Raw genomic sequence first — 20,497 nt, forward strand, 5'->3', positions numbered from 1 at the left:
TTGCTCAGCAGTTAATGTATCTTTATTGCTACACAATACATTATAAAGCAGGAGTTGACAAATTTAATGGTTGTTGATTTTATTAAATTTTTATAACGTTTTATAAAATATGTCCATTTTGCATCTGAAATCCTATGTGTGTGTGTGTGTGTGTGTGTTTGCATAAACAAAAGAATTAACTGAATTCTGAAACTAGAAATGTGACCAGGGTTAAAAAAAATATTGAAAATTATGGAAACCTGAGGAGAATCTAGCATACTTTTCACTCAATACATATTTTGATATTAAATGTAGGCTTCCCCATCTCACTACTTGTGCCCATAGCTGACAAATACTTAAACATTACTATTTGGTTTAGAGAATTATATTTTCAACACAAAAATTTTAAGCTGTCCTTGCCTTCCTGAAAGCTGGCTTGTTTATTAATTTGCTTTATATCCTGCTTCCCAGCAAATTTCTGTTCCACTGTAGTATTTGTCCTTTACATAATGGCCTAAGAATGCAGTCCATAGAAGCTCCCTGACCAGTTTCAAGCTCACTGCAGTCTGCATCAGAGTATCCATTGAATTACTCTGGGTCATTGAAATCCATCAGAGTGTTTGCATTTCCACCGAATACAAGAATCTGGTTTATAAGGAAAGGACTGTCCATTCGGCTCAGCATTTACCATCAGCCTAGATTGTAACATAAGCAACATTTTCCAAAACTGTTATGTTTAACTTCGTGTTAAATTTCTTCTAATTCTACTATCCTGCTCTGGCTTTCTTTCCTTCAGGCTCCAGGAGAAACTAAAGCAATTTCTCGTGAACTTCTAAAACAAAAGCATGACTTCATGCCTGCCTGCTTTACAAATGAGCTTTAGACTCCTGAAAGGCTGACTAAAGACACTTATTTTAAGTAACTCATCGAATGGGAGCCCTGAATAGCTTCCAAGCTTTGTTCTTGAGCTCTGCAATGACACAATGTTTTGTCCCTGCTCCAAGACAACTAGGGGACTGGCAGCTATAAAAGTGACCTCTATCCAAACTCAGCCAAAAATCCAGCAACAAAATACTAGGGAGGGCTAACGTTGCAAATACTATATCTCAAGTCCCATTGGGGACACAGAGATCAATAGGACTTAAAAGATAAAGCACAGAACAAGAAGTTTAAAACCACCTTTGTAAAATAAGACATAAAAGGATCCCCAACTACAGCACAGGAAATATAAGTCAGTGATGGTGGGGAAATAGTCATGATACCTATGGAACAGGGATAGGCAGCTCAGTGCCCTCTCAATCTTTTTTTGTTGTTTTTTTTTAAACTCCAAATACCCTTAAAAGCATGAGTGCTGGCAGTAAATTGTAGGAACTATCATTTAAAACATGTGTAGAGCACCAAATGGCACATAAAATAACTGAATATGATGCATCTGAGTATATATCACCTCTACAGAGAAAATGTGATCCTGTGGCTATAGCTACGCTACAAAAGGCAATAATTTTATGTTGTACAATGCAACATTTAGTTAACTTCTCCCAAGAATATATGAATTGTTCTGTCCTTTCAGCCATATAGCTAAGGCCAGGCAAGAGAATTCTCATTTCTTCCATAAAGATTTAATAATGCCTAACAAACACCATGAGGCCCATTATAATACAGAGATGTTTTGGATCAGAATAGGAGAGAATGAACACAGCTAATTCCCAGTGAATAACAAGCTGCACTGGGTGGTAAATTTCTAATTTTATGCAATGGCTTAGGCAATCTGAAAGCGCATTGCAAAAGGCCACCATTAAAGAAATGCCATCGGCAACTGAGTCCTTGATTATAAGCTACTCTTCCATGATTGAATACTCCTACCATTGGGCAGGACTTCGTGTGATAACTGGAAGTTGTGCTCTACCACTGTATATTGAGATGTGTTGAATGATTGACTACACTGAAACAAGCGTTAGTATTAGTCATCTTCTTTTATGAAATACCCTCCCTAAAAGGCCCCAGTTATTCTACTTCATATTCAGCACTGCATAAATATATGTTTATTTTTCAGGACTTTACATTCTCTGCAATGTTAAATAGGTATGTTTTTAGGAGATGTTTTAATAGCTCCTAAATCTGTTTTATAGATTTGGAGTTATTTTTAATTGTATTTACTATGATTTTATATTTTAGCATGCTTCTATATGCATTTTGCCCTATGGACCATCGCTACATGTAACTAATAATTTTTAGAAATAGAATAAAACTTGCTGGACTATGACTGTCATTCTTCCCAGTCAGCATGACATTTGACCATACTGGTTGATATAATGAGAGGAGCAATCCAACACATCTGGAGGGCAACAAGTCATAGAAAGCCAATCTGAGCTGTCATTCCCCATGCTGTGCGTCCTGTTCAATTTTCCACTGAGATAAGCTTATGATTTGCTCAGTAACCTAATTCATTTCCTCCCATGAAATTTTCCCCAGAAATGAGTTTCTGTCTGGCAGGAAAGAAAGAGGGAGACTGAAAATGAACAAGAAGGACACTCAATGCAGGAACACAAAAAAGGGACTGTCATGGGCACAGCCTTTGAAAGCAGAGGGTCAGGAAGCGGCAACTGTGTCCCGACATTTTCCATCAGCCTATGCTTCAGACTAAGTTGTTTGTCACATCCTCGTGGAATTAGCAGTCTGTAATACTAACAGACAATACCCTGGTCATTTATGTTGGCTGCAGATAGTTTGACATCATGTGTTGTTTTGTAACAATCTTCTAGATTATATCATTACATACACCTGCTCACAAATGAGATGTGACAATGCTGTATTCAGACATCAGAAAGGCAGTTGGTGAACTAGTTTTAGAGATGTGTATCCAACCATTTCTACAACAATATATGCAATTTATCAAGCAAGCAGTTTTTTAAAAAGTCTTTTATAAGAAACCACATTGCTACTTAGTACTAAGTTATAGAGTACGAGGAGGCACAATTTTTTTTTAAAAAAGGAGGGGAAGAAGCAGTCAAAAACTACAGTGTTTCATGCAAAGTTATTATTATTGAAGTTTAATAGAACAGAGTCTGTTTGGGTGAATGAGATAGACAGCTTGGTGCATTAAGCTAAAAGAAGGTTTATATACCATTTTAAAGGATTTCCCCCCCCCCTGCTGAAAACTGGTTGGAAAATGTGCCTTTATTACTTGGCTATCACTATCAGAGGTTCAGTTCCCTATTTCCTAAAAGCTGTATGAGCCACATTTTGGTACAAGGCATGTGGGTGGTCCACTTCTGTTTTTCAAGATCAATTGTATTTATTTCACCTCTTCATTTGATCAGCATGCACGAGCCCATACCTTCCTGAAAGCCTGTCACAAATTCATGCAAGCATCCAAACAGATACTCTTTTGTTTTGTGGTTGGAAAGTAAAAGGAAAGATAGCTTGGTGTTCCAAAAGACTTTTCCCATAGGAGAAGGGTGGGGCAGATACTGAGTTGGCAGAGAAAAGAAGACTTAAGAAAATAAAAAGTCTGCTGGAAAAGGGAACTTGTAGAATTGGAAGAGGGCTGGCAACCTAAGGAGGTAGTTTGTTGGTTGTTGAGAAGAGTCAATCCAAAGAGGAGATGGTGCTGTGAGTTCTTTTCTACTCTCTGCAGGGGCTGAAGTAATGGAAGATGTGAATCTATATCAACTAGAGAGAAAGCTTATGCCAGCCTAAAAGGGTATGTTGGCCAGTACATTTAGCATCTTACTTTTTTTCTAAATAAAAAGTAGAAAGAGTATTTATAAATAGTGCCGTGTATATGTGTGGGTACATATTTGTTAAACCAATACTGTAGAATGCATAAATACAGACTGCACTTAGGCTGCATAATATTTAGAACAGTAAAGGAAAAGGCCCATTTTACAATGTATTTTAAATCTTGAACCATGATGGCTATAAGCCAGGCAGAGAATGGAATGTAGTTACCAAGTTGTAAATAACTCTTGCAAAGAAACGTTATAAACACCAAGGTTAATGTTGCTTTCTGTCTTAATGAAAGGAGGGGAAATCATGAGCTTTGCATTATGTCAAATCCTATGAACCCACAGCAGTTCTCAAGACAATCAAATTGTTCCACAGAGACTAAATGAGAGTCTGTTATTTATCTTCTCTAATGGTGGTTTTCTCTCTGATTCTCTTTAGAGCTATGGCTTTTTGCAACTTAAAGGGGCTTATAAAAATATGAGAATCTATGCCTTGCAAACAACCTGATACATCATAGTATATCCAATTCTAAGAAGCAGTCTTCACAATCAGATTATATATGCTTGTATTTTCTTTGTTGTGAGAATCTGTAGATCTTTCCTTTTTGCCACTTTTGTACCTAATATATCGCACATTGATTCCTTTTTTCAAGTACTACCTTCCCACTCAACAATAGAAAATAGAACACACTTGTAGTTAATATTGAACAAACTTCTATTTTACTTTTAGATAAAGAAACTATGCAGGGCCATAATGATTCTGAAAGAATTTAAGAAAGTCACAGGGGAAGAAGCTGGTCATCTGATTGAGTGATGTTGATGCTGCCAAGTTCTTTCCACCTGCAGACCAACACACAATAGACAGTGTGTTACTAACAGAAACAGAATGCTACCAGAGTGTGAATCACTAGGGCAAGATTATTTCTGTTCAGATAAGATGACAGCTGTAACTAAACTAGGTTCAACACCAGTTTGCCAGACTAGAGAAGAACTATCTATGTACAGTGCACCTCTATCTTTGGTTTAGCATCTTGACAGCCTCACTTGATTCAGATAACAAAGAGAGTTATACTGCTTGGGAAAAGCCTTAAAATTCACAAGAATATGGATACAGTGAGAATTATATATTTCCTGATTTTATTTCTAGGCTAGACTGGGAATCTTGCACTTTCTTCCTTCATCTTTTCCAGTACAAAGCTTCAGTTATAGAAGAAACAGAGAAGTCCCCACCACCCCTCAAATCTTCTCTAGTAGCCTCTTTAGTTACTAACTAAAAAGGATATGGTAGAACGGTTTAATTACAGTTTGGGAGGATATGGATATGATTTACAGAGTTCTTCAATGGGCTGTCATCCTTTCCCTCCATAATTTAAGCATCTTGTGTGAAAAGGCAAGATTTCAACCGATGAAGACACAAAACTGATTTCACAAAGGCCTAGCAGAACTTATAACAAGATTTTAAATGTGAAAATGGTAATTGCATCAAAAGATTTGTGTATTTATTGACTACTATCTAGCAAGATGCTAGCAAAAAGTCTTTTTCAGAAGCATTATAAAAAGCATCAATTTAAACTAAGTCATCATAAATCAATCAATGCTTATCCTTTCTTCGGATCCAAAATCCAAAACATTCGGATAATTTATATTAATAAGTTAGTGACTTGTATTAGAAAAATAGCCTGAGGCTGGAGTCTATTAAAATCAAACATAAACTATATATAAGAGGTGCCTCTTTGTTTATAGATAAATCTCATGCAAGCCAACATCCATAGATAATGTCAATAAACAAGGATTTGAATATCTAATGGAATTTATGGATGCTGGAAATGTTCACCAAGCTTAGGCAATCTCCTGTTACTTAGGAGAGTAGCAAGGATTAGATTAAAGATTCGTGGAAGTACCTGCTGCAGGTAAGGATAGGCTCAAATCTACACTGATGTTAATCCTTTATGTACAAAGTCCAGTGTTTTCTGAGTCAAGCTTCACTCCTAATCATCAACTGAATTCAACTATATACAGTAGTGTTCTTTAACTCGGCAGGATGTAAAAGAAACCTACCACAAAAGGTGCAATTCTGCCAACTAGAGAATTGTCACAAGACTGGGGGCTTCTCACATTCTGTTTTTCTTCCTTTGGTTCCACTTCTTTTCTGAGGAACACCTATAGGAAAAATTAGTATGATGATTATGCCCCAATTATGAAAAATCACTGGAGACTAATCAAGTAGCTAGACACTGAGCTGCCAAGATGGCAATGGCAAAATGCAGACTTTTCAATTTTACTATGTTTTAACAAATCCTTGTCCTGATTATGCTTTAAGATGAGCATTGCATCCCCATGACTGTCAATGAGACATGCCTTTTAACAAGGGTTCCTCCCATTAACTGTTGCTATGTTGCAAGCCCACAGGTAGTCATGAGAAGATGAAATATACATTGTCCAAGTTTTTCTTTTACTCATTTTCAAAAAAAATGATCAATAAAAAGTTTTTTTTCAATTACCGATTTTTTTAAAATACATGTACAGAGCTGAATTAAATAGTAATTTAAAGGTAAGCCCACCATTCAAATAATGCACTATAGCATCCCTCTTGTTGACATTATTAGGTACCACAATTGAGAGGAAGTCAATATTTATTATTATTTGTTAAATTAATTTTCCACCTATCTTAACGTGGCAGATTACAACAATAAAAGTGGAGAAATGAAACACAACAGTAGTAAAGTAATGGAACAATAGAATAAACAATAAAAAAGAAAACAATGATACTGCAATATGGGAATAAAAGATGGGCGGGTGGAGAAGTAGGGAGGAAGGAGGGAGGGGGGGTTGTGCTCAGTCTAATAGCCACCTCAGTGTGGTACTCCCCATTTGGGTCCCCAGGCCAACCAGCAGAACCAGGTCTTCAGACTCTTATGGAACGATAGGAGGGTGGAGACAGATCTCCCCTTGGAGGATAGGATGTTCCAAAGGGTGGCTGCCACAGCAGAGAAGGCTCTTCTTCTGGATCCCGATAGTCAAGAGTTCTTTGACTGACAGGACCTGCAGTAGGCCCTCTCTGCCAGCGTAAGTGGGGCATGTTTGTCTTAGCAGTCTATTCATCAGGTAGCCTGGACCTACGCCATTAAGGCCTTTAAAAGTCATAACCAACCCACACATCTTGAACTGCATCTGGAAGCAGATCGGTAGCTATATTGTGCTGTATTGCAGAGGTGCAATACAGACAGCTCTAGGGGCCCCAAAGACTGCTCTCGCTGCTGCACTTTGAACCAAATGAAGCTTCCAAATGGATTTCAGGGATAGTCCCATGTATAGTTCATGAGCTGTGGTGGCGCAATGGTTAGAATGCAGTACTGTAGGCTAATTGTGCTAACTGTCGACTGCCAGCAGTTTGAGTCTCACTGGCTCAAGGTTGACTCAGCCTTCCATCCTTCCGAGGTCAGTAAAATGAGGCCCCAGATTGTCAAGGGCAATATGCTGACCCTGTAAACCAGTTGGAGAAGGCTGTAAAGCACTGAGAAGCAGTATATAAGTCTAAGTGCTACTGCTATTGCACTTCAGAGATGACTAGGGCTTGAGTAACTGATCACAGAAAAGGTTGTAGCTGGTGTACAAACCGAAGCTGTGCAAAGGCTCTCCTAGTCATGCTTGCTATACTGTATCATTATATTATATATAACCCTAATGATACTTGCTAACAAGCAGAAAATAATTCCAATCTAAAATTTTATGACACCCAACACTACTTATGCTAGACATTTTTCAAGGGTGCCTGAATTAACAAATGAATTTGAACATAGTTCTTCACTCTTACACAAAGACTTAGCATGTGGATATGGAAAAAGAAGAATCAACAAATCAGACACAATAATCAATGGTCAAAGGTAGCCAGGATAAATTAGAACACTAGTATCTCCAAACATTTTATTCTCTGCAACATCTATCTATCTTGCATTAGCAGTGAAGATATAAAGGACTTTCATAATACTCATGTGAACAGCAAATCTATTAAAGTAATGGTGACTTAATGCTAGATGAAGCATTACATACTCTTTATCTGTGGGAAAACAATAACTCCTTATTCCACAAGTATGTATTCTAAACATTGGAAACTTGTTGCCTTCCTGTTATTGCCAAATTCCTATAAGCTCCACTTAGCATATCTAATACTGAAATATCCTGTGATCATCCACTACTATCTGGAGAGTCTTCCACCCTGTACCTATAATCTTTTTCATACACTTGCTCATACACTTTCATACACTTTCATACACTTTAAAAAACGTGGATTCCATTAAATTCCAAATGAACTCATATATAAGTAGGACATTCATAAAAGTAGAAGATAGAATTAGAGCTATGTATGTATGTATATATATTATGTATATAAAATTTATGCTTAACAACTTTCAGGTACAACTACAATTTAATAGAAGCTAGGAATTAGAACAAAAAATATCTAAATTTTATGCTTAACAGTTCTTACATGAAGCTATATTTTAATATTCAAATGTTTAGATATATTTTTGTATTGTTTATTACTATTTTTTCTGAAAATGTAACATTTTTAAAGTTTTACAATTTTTATATAAAACTTTTTTATATTAGGGTCTATCTATAACTTGATGGTCACAATTTTCAATATTTCTCTGCTGCCATCTAGGGGCATCTGGATTTTTGCAAACTACAGTTGGTAGCTCTACCTAAATACACATTTGCTTTGTTAATAACTTTTGGGTTTTCAACAGTACAAACCTAAGCAAATTTGTCTTATATTTATGTAGTGTAAAATAAATTGCTTTGATCCTGAAATACTTTTCTCCCTGTGTTGATTAGGTAAACTAAAGTTCCATAGGCACCTGGAGAGTGGTGGTGCAAGTAACAACATCATGCATCATGATGCAACTGATGTAAATTAAATAATTGCACTGTTTGCACAATGGCATACTAATGTACATGTTTATATGACTTTGACATCATTGCAATTTCTACAGACATGAGATTGTCTTGAAAGTCTTGGTCCTAAAGTCTGAAGATTTCCAATGAACGTCATGAGTTTGGTGCTCAATTTAACTTTACAAATGGTAGCCACCCTCTTTGATGATTACAATCATCAATGAGGGATGTTATTTAAATATATGAACCACTGTTCCAATGTTTCTCTGAAAGAGTTCGATGCTGGAGTACATCTCTGGGATCCCAGAAAATGGAAAACAGAAAACCCTCTCACAAGACCGTATAAGTCTTAAATACATAAATACTAACTATTCCATCATCTGAAAAATAATTTGGAAGAAATGCCTCAGACTAATTGGAAGCATGAGCACATATCTCTTCCATGGAAGCCTGAAAAAAGTATGTTGCTGTTTCAGGAATCAGGTCAAAGTTACAATGGTTAATTATAGGATTCATCGGCTGCACTAGAGTTTCTTTTTTCAGAATTGCTCAAGATGTCTGAAAACAAGAGCTTGGGTGAGGTCCACAGCATTTTCCTAAATCACTTTTGAAAGGTGCATCCCTTCCATTTCAATTCTTATTGAAATAGGAATAATCTATCCTGGGACCAAAGTTCAAGAAGGCGTGTGCAGTAAAGGGAAAGTCTGTATTGTCTGCATAAGATACAAAAGATCTAGAACACTTTAGCATGTAAATGATGGGCAGTTCAGCCACGGAGTAAATTTGTGTGCTTTGTTATGTGGTGAAAGCCTGACAAGACAATCCTGTATTTCTATTGTTTACGGATAGGTTATTTTTTTTGCAAACATCTAATAGCTATTAATTCCATATGTATGATTTGTGGTAATCAGAAATGTTCAATCAAAGTGGTCAATATCTGTCTATTTTCCCCAGCTGGGACTGCTTGGCCTCTCCCCGACCAGAGTTGGGGGAGATAAGCTTGCAGGTGACATAAGCACTTTATTTACATGTGAAGCTCCCTCAATCCATCAGCTGCAGGCAAACAAGGCTGTCAGCATAAAAATGATTTCATCCTTCCTGCAGTTCTGCTCCACTTGGATTGCAGAGGTAGGGCTCCCTCCCCCACCATCGGATCCCATCCAACAAGCAGCAGCAGCAGCCGGGAGCACATGTGAAAACAAGAACCGAGTCAATCTTTCTTTAAATTTGGAATGTGGAGGCTGCAACTGAGGAATGAACTGGCAAGAAGAATCTTCCTCAGCTAGTAACAGTACAAACTGGGAGTAAATCAATCTTCCCGTAGGAAGCACTAATCCTGTATCTTATAAGGCTCAATGCCGGAAAAACACATAAGGGCTTTCAGAATGATTCTTGGCCAAGATTTCAAGTTCAGTTTGGGCAACACTTTCCTTGGGGTTGACGAGATAACAGTTAGTAATGCCTGCAGGGAAACTTTTTTTAAAAAAAAAAAAAAATCTCATCTTCGTTATTAAAACCAAAACAGAATGACATGGCCTCAACTCATCCCATTGGAACATGTTTCATAATTTCACAGAACTGACCTCACATGATACCATGTAGCTGGCCTCAATATTATTTTTTCTCCATGAATATTTACAGTTCATTTAGGAAAGTGGCTATAAAGCAACTGAAGTGTTAAACTCATGTGATCCTAGGCATCTTTCTGACAAGACGTTTTGCCGAACAGTACACCTTTTCTCAGATTTCCAAATGTCTCTCTCATAATCCTTTCTCCGAATAAAAATCAACACAATCTTGTAGAAACAAAAAAAGGCTACTCTAGCACGGACCACTGTTTATATTCAAATCCTAGTACCATTACAACACAACAAGCTATTTCTAAGCCTTTCCTGGCATTACTTGGCATGATACTTTCTTATAATACATACAGAGAAATGACATAACCTTGTGTTAAAAAAAATGCTGGAAGATGGAAATTTAAATGCTTACTAATTGTATGAGTAACTTTTTCTAGACTTGTTCCACCATGTTCAGAGGTAATATAGTCTCATTACACCATCCACAAATTCTCCACAACAAAACATACACAAAAAGAGAATAAACAAACACATGAGATAAGAAATGGAATAAATAAATGGAACTAGAAAAAATAATAAAATGGAACCAGAAATCTCAAGGTCCTACTATTAGTTTTGTGAGGAGTTCTATGGAAAGATAATTATGTTAAAAGTAGGGTACCATGTCTAGCTCAGAGTGATGCAGTTGCTTTGCTGATAAAAGCTATCAGAGGGCAAAGTCTTTAAATAAATAGTGACTAGAAATCAGGTAGAACTTAAGCAGCACATATGTCTTACCCCTGTAGGAAAAAAGCATTAGTCTTTGTTCATGTTTGATTATATCAGGCAATGGGAAGTAATAAACTTTACCCCCATGTGATCAAGTTCTCCAGAAAATTGTCTTCCTCAGCAGATACATTGGGGGAATCCTGAACTTCAGATCTCCATCACCCTTAATTTTGCCACTCGGGATGCCTTTTCACACAACGGCTTGCACAAAGATCCTAAAGCCAGGTGTAATCGGCATTGTAGAGAGATTTGAAGTGCAGAGCGCAGAACACAGCAAAAATAGGAGGGGAGAAATGAAAGACTTACCTTGAATTGTGCTTTTCCTGCCTTGCAGTTGTTGTTGTTGTAGTTTTTCTCCGCACTGGTGTGGGAATGGCCTCTGAATATCCCTTCTTCCCCTAAGCCATCTTTTCCATGCCAATTGGACAAAGTAATCTTCTTAATGGAACGGGACAGCGAATTGCTATTGATACAATCATCATTGGCAATCACCTCTTCAATAGGACTAGCGCTTTTAAATCTTCCTTCAGCAGGCTCCAGAGATGTCTGAGCCAGATACAGGGAGACACACTCATTGAGGTTTTGGTGCAAGTCACGGTTATTCAGAGCAGCAAGAGGAATGTCAGTACAGCTGTCTCTTGGAAATTCCAGGGCACACTTGGGCAGAGATAATTTGGTGCTAATAGTGAACGGTTGGACCTTCCTTGCTGTGCTACCGGACATTGTCTCCCTAGCGCAAGCCTTACAGGGGCCCTAGAAAAATGCTAGGACACAAATCTTGATAAACTCCCACTGCTTTTCGTAGGAGAGAAAGGGCCTCTTGTAGGAGGAGGTCATAGAAAGAAAGGCAAAATCAGAAGCGGCAAGATTTGCCTTGGCTTCTTCCATCCCATGCAAAAAAAAAACCAAAAAAAAAAAAACCCCTTCAGAGGTGGAAAATATGTCCCATTGGATCCGTTCTGCTCTTTTCCTCCGGCATCCACATTTGGGAGCGCCCTCACAAGGGAAGCTTCTCCTTAAATGTCCAAAGAGGACTTCCAAGCCTTCTTTGGTTTTCTAGCAGAAGTTACACAGCTGCCACCAAGCCAGGTCTCTCTCTCTGGACAGTGGTAGTAAGCTCTGCGAGGAAGTCACTCATCGATCCGTTTTTGCCGGAAAACAAAGGCGGAGAGAGCAGAATTGAGGGAGGGAACTTGGGTCTTGGCTTACTGAGCAAAGAGAAAAAGAAGAAGAAAAAAAAAAAACCCATTTAGAGAGCCTGGAAGTTGGGAGGAATGGTTTGGGGGGGGGGGGTGGATCTTAAGAAACGAGATCCAAAAATTTAATCTTCCCCTGGAGAGGAATACGGTTGGTAAATACTTCTTGAGCTTCCCTTCTCTCCTGGCTGGAAGAGCGCCCTCTTTCCCACGAGAAAAGCTAAACGTCGCTTCTGATGGGGAAAAACGGGCGCTTGGAGGAGACGTCTTTTCCTCCCTCCCAACGAGGCTCCCGGACAGGTGGGGTGCCGGGATTACCACTTCAGAGTCCCGAAATTTGGGAAAGAGGGTGCCGCCCCCCTCCCTCCTTCCCTCCCTTCCTCCGGGGAGTTCTTCTCAGTCGCCGTCCACCTTCTTGCGCAGGTTGAGGAGGCAGAGCAGGCAGGTGAGGATGGCCTCGCGGGACTGCTGCGAAGTCAGGCGGGCCCTCAGGCGCCGGAGCAGCGGCAGGAGGCGCTTGCGAGCCAGCAGCAACAGGCGAGTCAGAAGGGTGCGCAGAAGCAGGAGGACGAGCAGCGGGGCGGGCATGCTGCGCTCAGGGCGCGGGCCTGGGATCTGCTGGGGGGGGAAGGGTGGGGGGTTGGGGTGGGGAGGAAAGCACAGATAGATGCACCGAGGTCAGAAAGGAGCGGAGGGAAAGGGGCGCCTCCTGAATCGGCGCCCACGTTCCTGGGGAGGGCGCGGAAGGCAAGGAGGAGCGCTCCCCTGGTGGAAAGGCCTCCCTTCCCTTCCCTTTTGCCCAAGTCTTCAACTCTCTCTTCCACTCGCTATATTTAGCCCGGTTCTTCAGACAGGGAGTTCTTTAGCATGAGGTAATGTGGCTTGGACTCGGGGGAGAAGACGGCTTCCAAAAAAACCTACGGGCTACTTCCACCCTCTCCCGGGGAGACGGGGAAATGGGCTTGGTCCGCTCGCGGGACTTGCTACCCCCTACTGGAGTTGGGAGTTGTTGGAAGAGGAAAACGGGTCACCGAGACGAAATCGGACCAAGGCGACAAAGGGGGGGTGGTGAACAAGCGCATCTGACACCCGCGGGCGAGGGAATGCTTGGCGGCGGCGGCAGCTGGCATTAACAGCTGCGCAAAATTCAACAGGTGAAGCGCTCTTCGCCACATTTGTCCCTTGCTGAAAAAGCGCCCCCCCCCCGCAGCATTCTCAGCTGTCCGAGGGCCGGGAGCCAAAACGCCGGAGTCGCCCCCCCACCCCCACCCCACCCCCCCAGAGCGGGCGCAACTTTGCACGCCAGGCGGTGGTTTCGTTAGAAAGCGCCAGAGGGAAGCACCTGCAGCCCAGGCGAGGAGAAGCGAGGCAGCAACCTTTTGCAAGTCGCGGGTTGCAAAACTTGCATTTATTTATTTATTTATTTATTTATTTATTTATTTATTGAATTTTTACCCCGCCCTTCTCCTTGCGGACTCAGGGCGGCTGACAGCCTGATAAAAACAAATACAAAAAATACCACAATACTATCGTTAAAAACATAATTAAAATGAAATATTAGATTGGGGGGGGGGTTTCAAAACGGGGGAGGAGAAAAAAGACAGGCGGGAATTAAGGCTGCGCGGGTAGCCTCGCTTGCAAGCACGCAATGGCGAGAGCAAGGCTGCAAAAGCCCGGCTGCAAAAGCAAGACTTTGCGAGCGGAGGAAGAGGCGATTTCGGCTTGCAAGCTGCCTGGCTCCTGCCGCTAAAGCGCGCGGGCCGTTTTTTATTTCTGGGAAGGGAATTTGCGGGTGGGAGGGAGGGAGGGAGGGCCGGGTGGAACCTTCTTGCCTAGTGCCCGGGGTTGTCATGGCAACGGAGCGCGTCGGAGGCGATGATGCAATCGAATTCCACAAGGATAGGCTCAAAGCGCGGGGACTCGGAGAGGAAAGTTCTCCGGGCGCTATGGCAACGGACAATACTTGACTTTTAATCTCGGGAAGGCACGGGCCAAGCCCCAGCGCTCTACGGCCAAGGGGTTGGAAATGCGAGCTGGGTCTCTTATGGGTTAAAACTGCGTTAAACCCTCGTAATTCACCAAATAAATCCTCCGATCTCCGTTTGGCTCCCTCGTTTGGCCCTGTGGTGCTGCGGAGCACCAGAAGCCTCGGTTCTTGGATTAGCTTCCCGGACTGTTCCATGATTAGAATATACTTATGGCCGAGTCTCTCAACCAGAAACTCTTGAGAGCAGGGGTCTGCAACCTTGACAACTATAAGACTTGTGGACTTCAGCTCCCAGAATTCCTCAGCCAGCTATGCTGGCTGAGGAATTCTGGGAGCTGAAGTCCACAAGTCTTAAAAGTTCTTAAGGTTGCAGACCGCTGTCTTAGAGGGACTTCGCACGTTTGAAGCGCTTTGAAGGACCGTGTAGGTCGGATGTCTTGGAGAGGGAACGCGCTCACGGGAGACGGATATAAGAGATGACCCCCCTGGGCTGTTCTACCACACTCTGCTCTTAGCCTTAAATTGCATGTGTGATTGCCCGCCAAGTGTCAAACATGTATGCCCATTGGCTTCCTAACATTCAGCCAATGAGGGACACGTAGGAACCTAATCAAGTTTGTACTTAGCCATTGTTTCAAAGGCTGAACACAGAATTCGAGACAAACAAGATCCAACTCTCCCCCCTCCCTGCTGTCTGCACATTCCACTTAATGCCCAAATTGATAGTTTAACGAAAGGGGCAGAGGTAGCAATTACATACCTGCGTAGTAAACAGCATTTGGCTGCACCATATGTACTCCTGGCAAAAACAAAAACAAAAAAAAAAACCCACCAGCCTATGAGTTATTCACAGATTACACTGTTAAGTTCATTCAGGCATGCAGGATCTGCATTTTGCATCTGACATCCTGTTTTATCACCAAATACACGACAGCACGCATGTATGTAAAACAAACTTTTAGACTGTGGTAGCGGTGAGAATTATTTAAACATTCACAGATGCAAAATGTTACGTCAAACTGAGGCTGTCTCCCACGCTATGGCCAAAGAGCTTGATATACAGAAGAAGAACCATTTAATAACATTCCTGCTTCCCCTTGCATATTCCATACAGTATATGACATCATCTGTAGTCAAGCTGCCTGCCCACTCCAGTGCTTAAGTTGCCTACAGATAGGAAGATCCTGTGGCATTAACAACACAGAAGAATAAAAGAAACTCCCAAGGGGTTTATTTTATTATTTTGTGCTAAGGGTGGATTTCATTACAGCTGCCACTTGATCTGCAGCAATTTTACTCCAGTTGCCCATAGAAGATGAGATTAGATGGGCATTCATTACTGGGTCCTTGAGGTGCTTTCCCCTCATTTTTCACCCCCTTCTTTGAAGAACAGCATTTGAATTTGGAACAGCCAGTTAAGCATATGATGTTGAGAAGAAAACGAAGCATATACAATGTCTTTGTATTCACTATACAGTACTAGAATGGATCTAGTTTATGCACATATTTTCTCACAGCACTCTTCTGTTCAGAGGCAAACATCAGGCATGCCCTTTGGCATCAGGATCATAGATGTAATTATGTTGTACAAAAGTGCTCTCTTTTGGGGTCAAGGCCTGCAATTTAGGTTCTGTATTTGTTTGCCTAATGAGTGACCTCGAGGGACTTGTTCACATGAAACAATAAGTTTTTTCCTCTCTCTTACTTGGTTAATTAACTGTAATAATTGGGGGAGGAGGGGAATCTGTGGGACAGGATATCACATGCTGGTTGCCAGCACACTGTTTCACTTAGAGTGGAAGGGTTACCATTTTTATTTGCAACCATAAGAAATCTAGAATGCAAGATTGAACATTTTCCTAAAAACATCTGCTGGTACAGATGATAGAGAATGAACTAGCCAGTTTTAGTGATGCTAAAGCCTATTTTGTTATTATTAATGGAATTCTTTACAGTTATAATTGGTGGAGTCCTTGGTGCTCCCTGAGCTTGGATATTTGTTTGTAGACATTAATTACTTGTCTAGGTAAGGAAATGCACCGATTGGATGCAGTGATGATGTTACCTAGTTGGGTAATGAAACGTCCACAGGCAATAACTACACTCAGATAGCACCAAGGACCTCACAATTCAACCTTTGTTACTGGAATTATAACTTGGTGTGAGGGTATGTGTGTGTATATGTGCATTTGTGTATATACAAACACACAATTTCTGCTAACTTGTTGGGATTTTTCATTGCCAGCAGAGGCAAAAGTTTCACAAACTTTTTCAAACACCACCAGTCCAAAAATAGAGTCATTTTAGTTATAGGATCTAAGGTTTAAATGTCATATCTAAGAATACACTTTTTAAAAAACTACAACAATCTCTCAGATCATCTCCATGTACATATTTTGTGAACATTTTTAATGAGGTTTTCTTTGAATGAATAACTTTTTAGTATAGGGACTCTGGAATTAGAAGTTGTTTTTCAATAATTTATAGTCAATAATTTAGACATCAGCATCAATTATCTTTTTTATAAAGAACATTTTGAAATTAAATATGATTAACACTACCTTTGTAATCTATAAGTGCAGTTTAAGAAGCGACCAATCAATAGACTGCTTATTTTATTAACTCTTCAAACTGCAATTTGTATACAACAATATTATTTTAAACTATTTTATACTAGTTGACATGTTAAATATTTTTTCATTCTTATTTCCTTTATTCTATATCAAAAATACTCTTTAACACAGCAGAAACAATTTTAGATGCATATTACATTAGAAATGGAAAGTTAAAAGAAGGCAGATAAATGATATATCTTCCTTACCCTTCACTCAAAATCTTTTTCCCCAAGGACCGGCATATTCATATTATTTTTATCATTTATGTATGTCTGGAATTACATAGAGCTTAAAATTCTGTTTAAAAATTAATTGTCACAATTGGTCACAATTCTTTCTTCATTCATGATGACATAGCTCTGTCTCACGACATCTCAGTGTAAAAACCAGGCACTTAAAAAGGTCCACTGCAACAAATAGGAAGTTAATACTAAACAAGTTAAAACTCATTAAATTGCATGCTTTACCCTGCATTTAACCCTTTATATACAAGCTGATCTTAAAAACCAGAGTAAAAAGCCACTTCAATTTTCAGCTGGCTGAGTCAATAAACACTGCAGAGGCATGTGATTAATTTTCCCCCTATTACTATATTTTTCATAGTTGCTTATAATAGGAAATTCAGATCCTTTGGGGGATGTCTACAAGCAATCCTTCCATAGAACTTGTCTTTGACTAATATAGTTCCCAGAAAACAGCATTTGCTGTGTGAATCTTACTGTCTTTCTTTAGATTCCTCCCTTGGTCTCCTCTTCCAGAAGGGTCCTCTGAATCACCATTGACAAAATCACTTGCCTGCACCATCAACAGCTACCATATGCCTTGACACTAAGGAACAATTTCTCTCTCACACAAAAAAGGACCACTTCTTATCAGCTGTCCTTTTAGAACTATGCTCACACCTGGCTTTCGCTCGCCAATAGAAAGGGGTGGTAAACTGACACATGCTTGGTGTCAATGATAGTTGACAGCCTTGAAATTGTCTGTTGGGAGGGCAGTCCTAATTCTTGGAAAGTTCACAGGGTGTGAGGAAGATAAAGAATCCTTGCATCCATACTGCACAGTTACATCATCTGGTATGGGCAACATCTGTTGAAAAGACATATGGAAGTCCTGCTCAGGCACCCTTCTTAAACATACTCTATGACTCTTTACTTTTACTAATGACCATCACTTGTTTGCCCAAGAAAATAAGTACTGTGAATATATGTTCCTTTTATAATTACAGTTGTTATTAATATAGCAAATAGTTTTGTAAAAATTGCACATCTCATAAGACAAAAGGGGAATTTCTAAAATAGGGTATAACACAGATCCTTACATCATAGCTGAGGATAAATGTCTCAAATTCAGTTTGAGTTTGTATCAAACTGAATAAAATATTACCAAATTAAATAAAAAACTTCCAAAGGAAAGTTATATTCAATATCCTGCATTTTATGTATTGTACCTGCGAAGGTTTTTTTTTTAAACTACTTGTAATGAATTGGAATAATAATATTCCAATTATTTGAGATATTAAAGTTGGAAAACTTCTTCTTGACACCAGCGTAAATCTAGTATCTTTATTTTTATGGTTTTTATTCTCTCCCTTGAAGAACCATAATAAAAGACCCAGTGAACTTATGGAATAAGCCCCAAAGTGCACAGTGGAGTTTGTAAGCATAGATGGATATCAATAAATATGCCTATGCAAATGTGTCAATTTTAAATCATGAAATAAACGCCATGAAGAATGTTGTTCTTTTTTACTTTTTTTTACTAGCTGGTTCACAATGCTTAAACATATTTTAATATTTGGTATTCATTGTAACATTTTCAGGATAAAAACATTTTGCCACTGTTACTCTACAAGAGCCCTGTGAGACAACCTTTGCTGAAGACCGGATTTATGATAAGAAAGTTTGGAATCTAGACAGTTGTCTTGCATCTAAATCTAAACGGTCTAGTCCATAATACTATCCGTCTGTAATTCCAGTGTGTTTAAGTGATATTTGATTCGAACAGATTTTTCTTGAATAACAGTCAAGAATTTTGCTTTCACTGCATTACAAATAATGAGATGAAATGAACAATATATCGCCTATATTGGACATTATTATGCCAGACCCTCAAGGGGATGTATTGGTTCCTGGAGCTGGGAAATGGGTCCTTTGGATAATGACTTGCAGTTTACTCACACAGGATTTCACTGGAGAATGATGAAGGAAATGGGAAAGGGTAGCAAAAGAAGATTGGAAACTGTATAGAGTTCAGCTTGTTTGGTTCAATGAGGAGAAATTTGTGCCTAAGATCAAAGATGATCCTTTCTCCATTCCTCCCCCCCCCCTTTTTTTTTTTTCTCTCTCCAGCTTCCAGATAAAACTTCAAGATATGACCTATTATTTGCCCTTTGAAGGCTGTGGCAATGAGCTCAGCCAGAATGACCTTTCCCAGCCTCCGAAACTTTCTCACAGGGAAGCAGAATTCAACCCAAGGGACCATCTTAGTCCTAGCATAGCAACTTCATGCTCCAAAATCAGGAACAATCACTCAACAGCTCACTTATTAGCACTAGGGGTCAACAGTGATGTAAGACTCCCGGGACTTTCTTCCTCCTCCTCCTCACACCCCACCTCCCCCTTTTGCCTCATTCTTTTAAGCTGCTCAAGAACTCGCAGTTCCATTATTTACTTTCCACATACTTATATATGCTCAGGGACATGCAGGATCCTTAGTAAAATGGTGCAATCTAACTAGGGATTCATGGTTTTCAAGTGAGCACTGCAATAATACTGTGGGGATCAAGGGAAGATTCTAAATGGTAGAAGGGAACTTACATCATGCAACAGCTGTATTGTTCAGCAACAGGAACATATTAGGAGCAAATATGATACCGGTAATAGTCCAAATTGTTCATAGCATATCCTTGACCGCTCTTTCCTCCAACATCTCGCTAGAGGAGATGCTGCAAAGTACTTACAATATAGCTGGTCTTGCTGTGTGCAGGCACAGTGGAGGCAGAGAAATAACAGATTTGGAATTCAGCTAGCCTTTCAGAAAGGCCTCACTCCATATATAACCTGAATAAGAACCATAAAGGGCAAAATTTAGTTGAGGAAAAGAAAAGCTAAAGTAGAGGTGTGTTTAGGCTAGGAGAAAGACGTCAAGAGATTTATTGTACAGTGCTAAGCAGTTTAAATAACAAAAAACGCCTTTAGTATTGAGCTTTATTTGGTTTGTCTCAACTGCTTCATACATTACAATTCCTACCTGAAAGTATAAATCTGGTCTTTAGATACAGAAATTAAGATGTACTGTAAATAAACACCTTTTGTTCTCAATGTAAATACCTCTTGAACTTAATATAGCACATGCATAATTTGCATACAATTTACTTACACACATTGTGCAAATNGATTTTTGAGAATATTGTTCTACAGCAGTGATGAGGAGGAGAAGTTCCTTCTTTGCATAGCTATGACAAAGCTGAACAGGATCAGAAGCCTCCCACATGCGGAAATACCGTTTTTCCCACCAAGGGATTTAGTTGGATCCAGTCCCAAAAGATTAGCTACCCAACAGACAGTTATGGAAATGGCTCACATACGACACTATGCTGGAATTGTTTAATCCTTGACTTGTGGTAAATTAGAATGGCTAGGTTCACAAAATATATAAGGCTACAAACTAGCCTACAGATCACTAGCTGTACAGATTCTTCTGTTCTGGAAAGGTGCAACAGTACTATCAGTGGCATAAAATTGTT

The 20,497-nt window shown here is 39.7% G+C and overlaps 1 protein-coding gene across 1 annotated transcript in view; it reads right to left on the reverse strand.

Moving 5' to 3' along the window:
• LOC107294457 overlaps positions 1 to 11,674 on the reverse strand; it is a 64,049-nt gene extending 52,375 nt beyond the window's left edge. Inside the window, exons 1-2 of the mRNA XM_015823689.1 lie at positions 11,258 to 11,674; positions 5,766 to 5,867 (exon numbers count right to left, since the gene is read on the reverse strand). Coding sequence (XP_015679175.1) covers positions 5,766 to 5,867; positions 11,258 to 11,674 — 519 coding nt within the window. The remainder of the gene's footprint in view (positions 1 to 5,765; positions 5,868 to 11,257) is intronic.
• Positions 11,675 to 20,497: the final 8,823 nt, after the last annotated feature.

The sequence above is a fragment of the Protobothrops mucrosquamatus genome, unplaced genomic scaffold (genome assembly GCF_001527695.2).
Source record: "Protobothrops mucrosquamatus isolate PMUCROS unplaced genomic scaffold, P.Mucros_1.0 scaffold1951, whole genome shotgun sequence".
NCBI lineage: Eukaryota > Metazoa > Chordata > Lepidosauria > Squamata > Viperidae > Protobothrops > Protobothrops mucrosquamatus.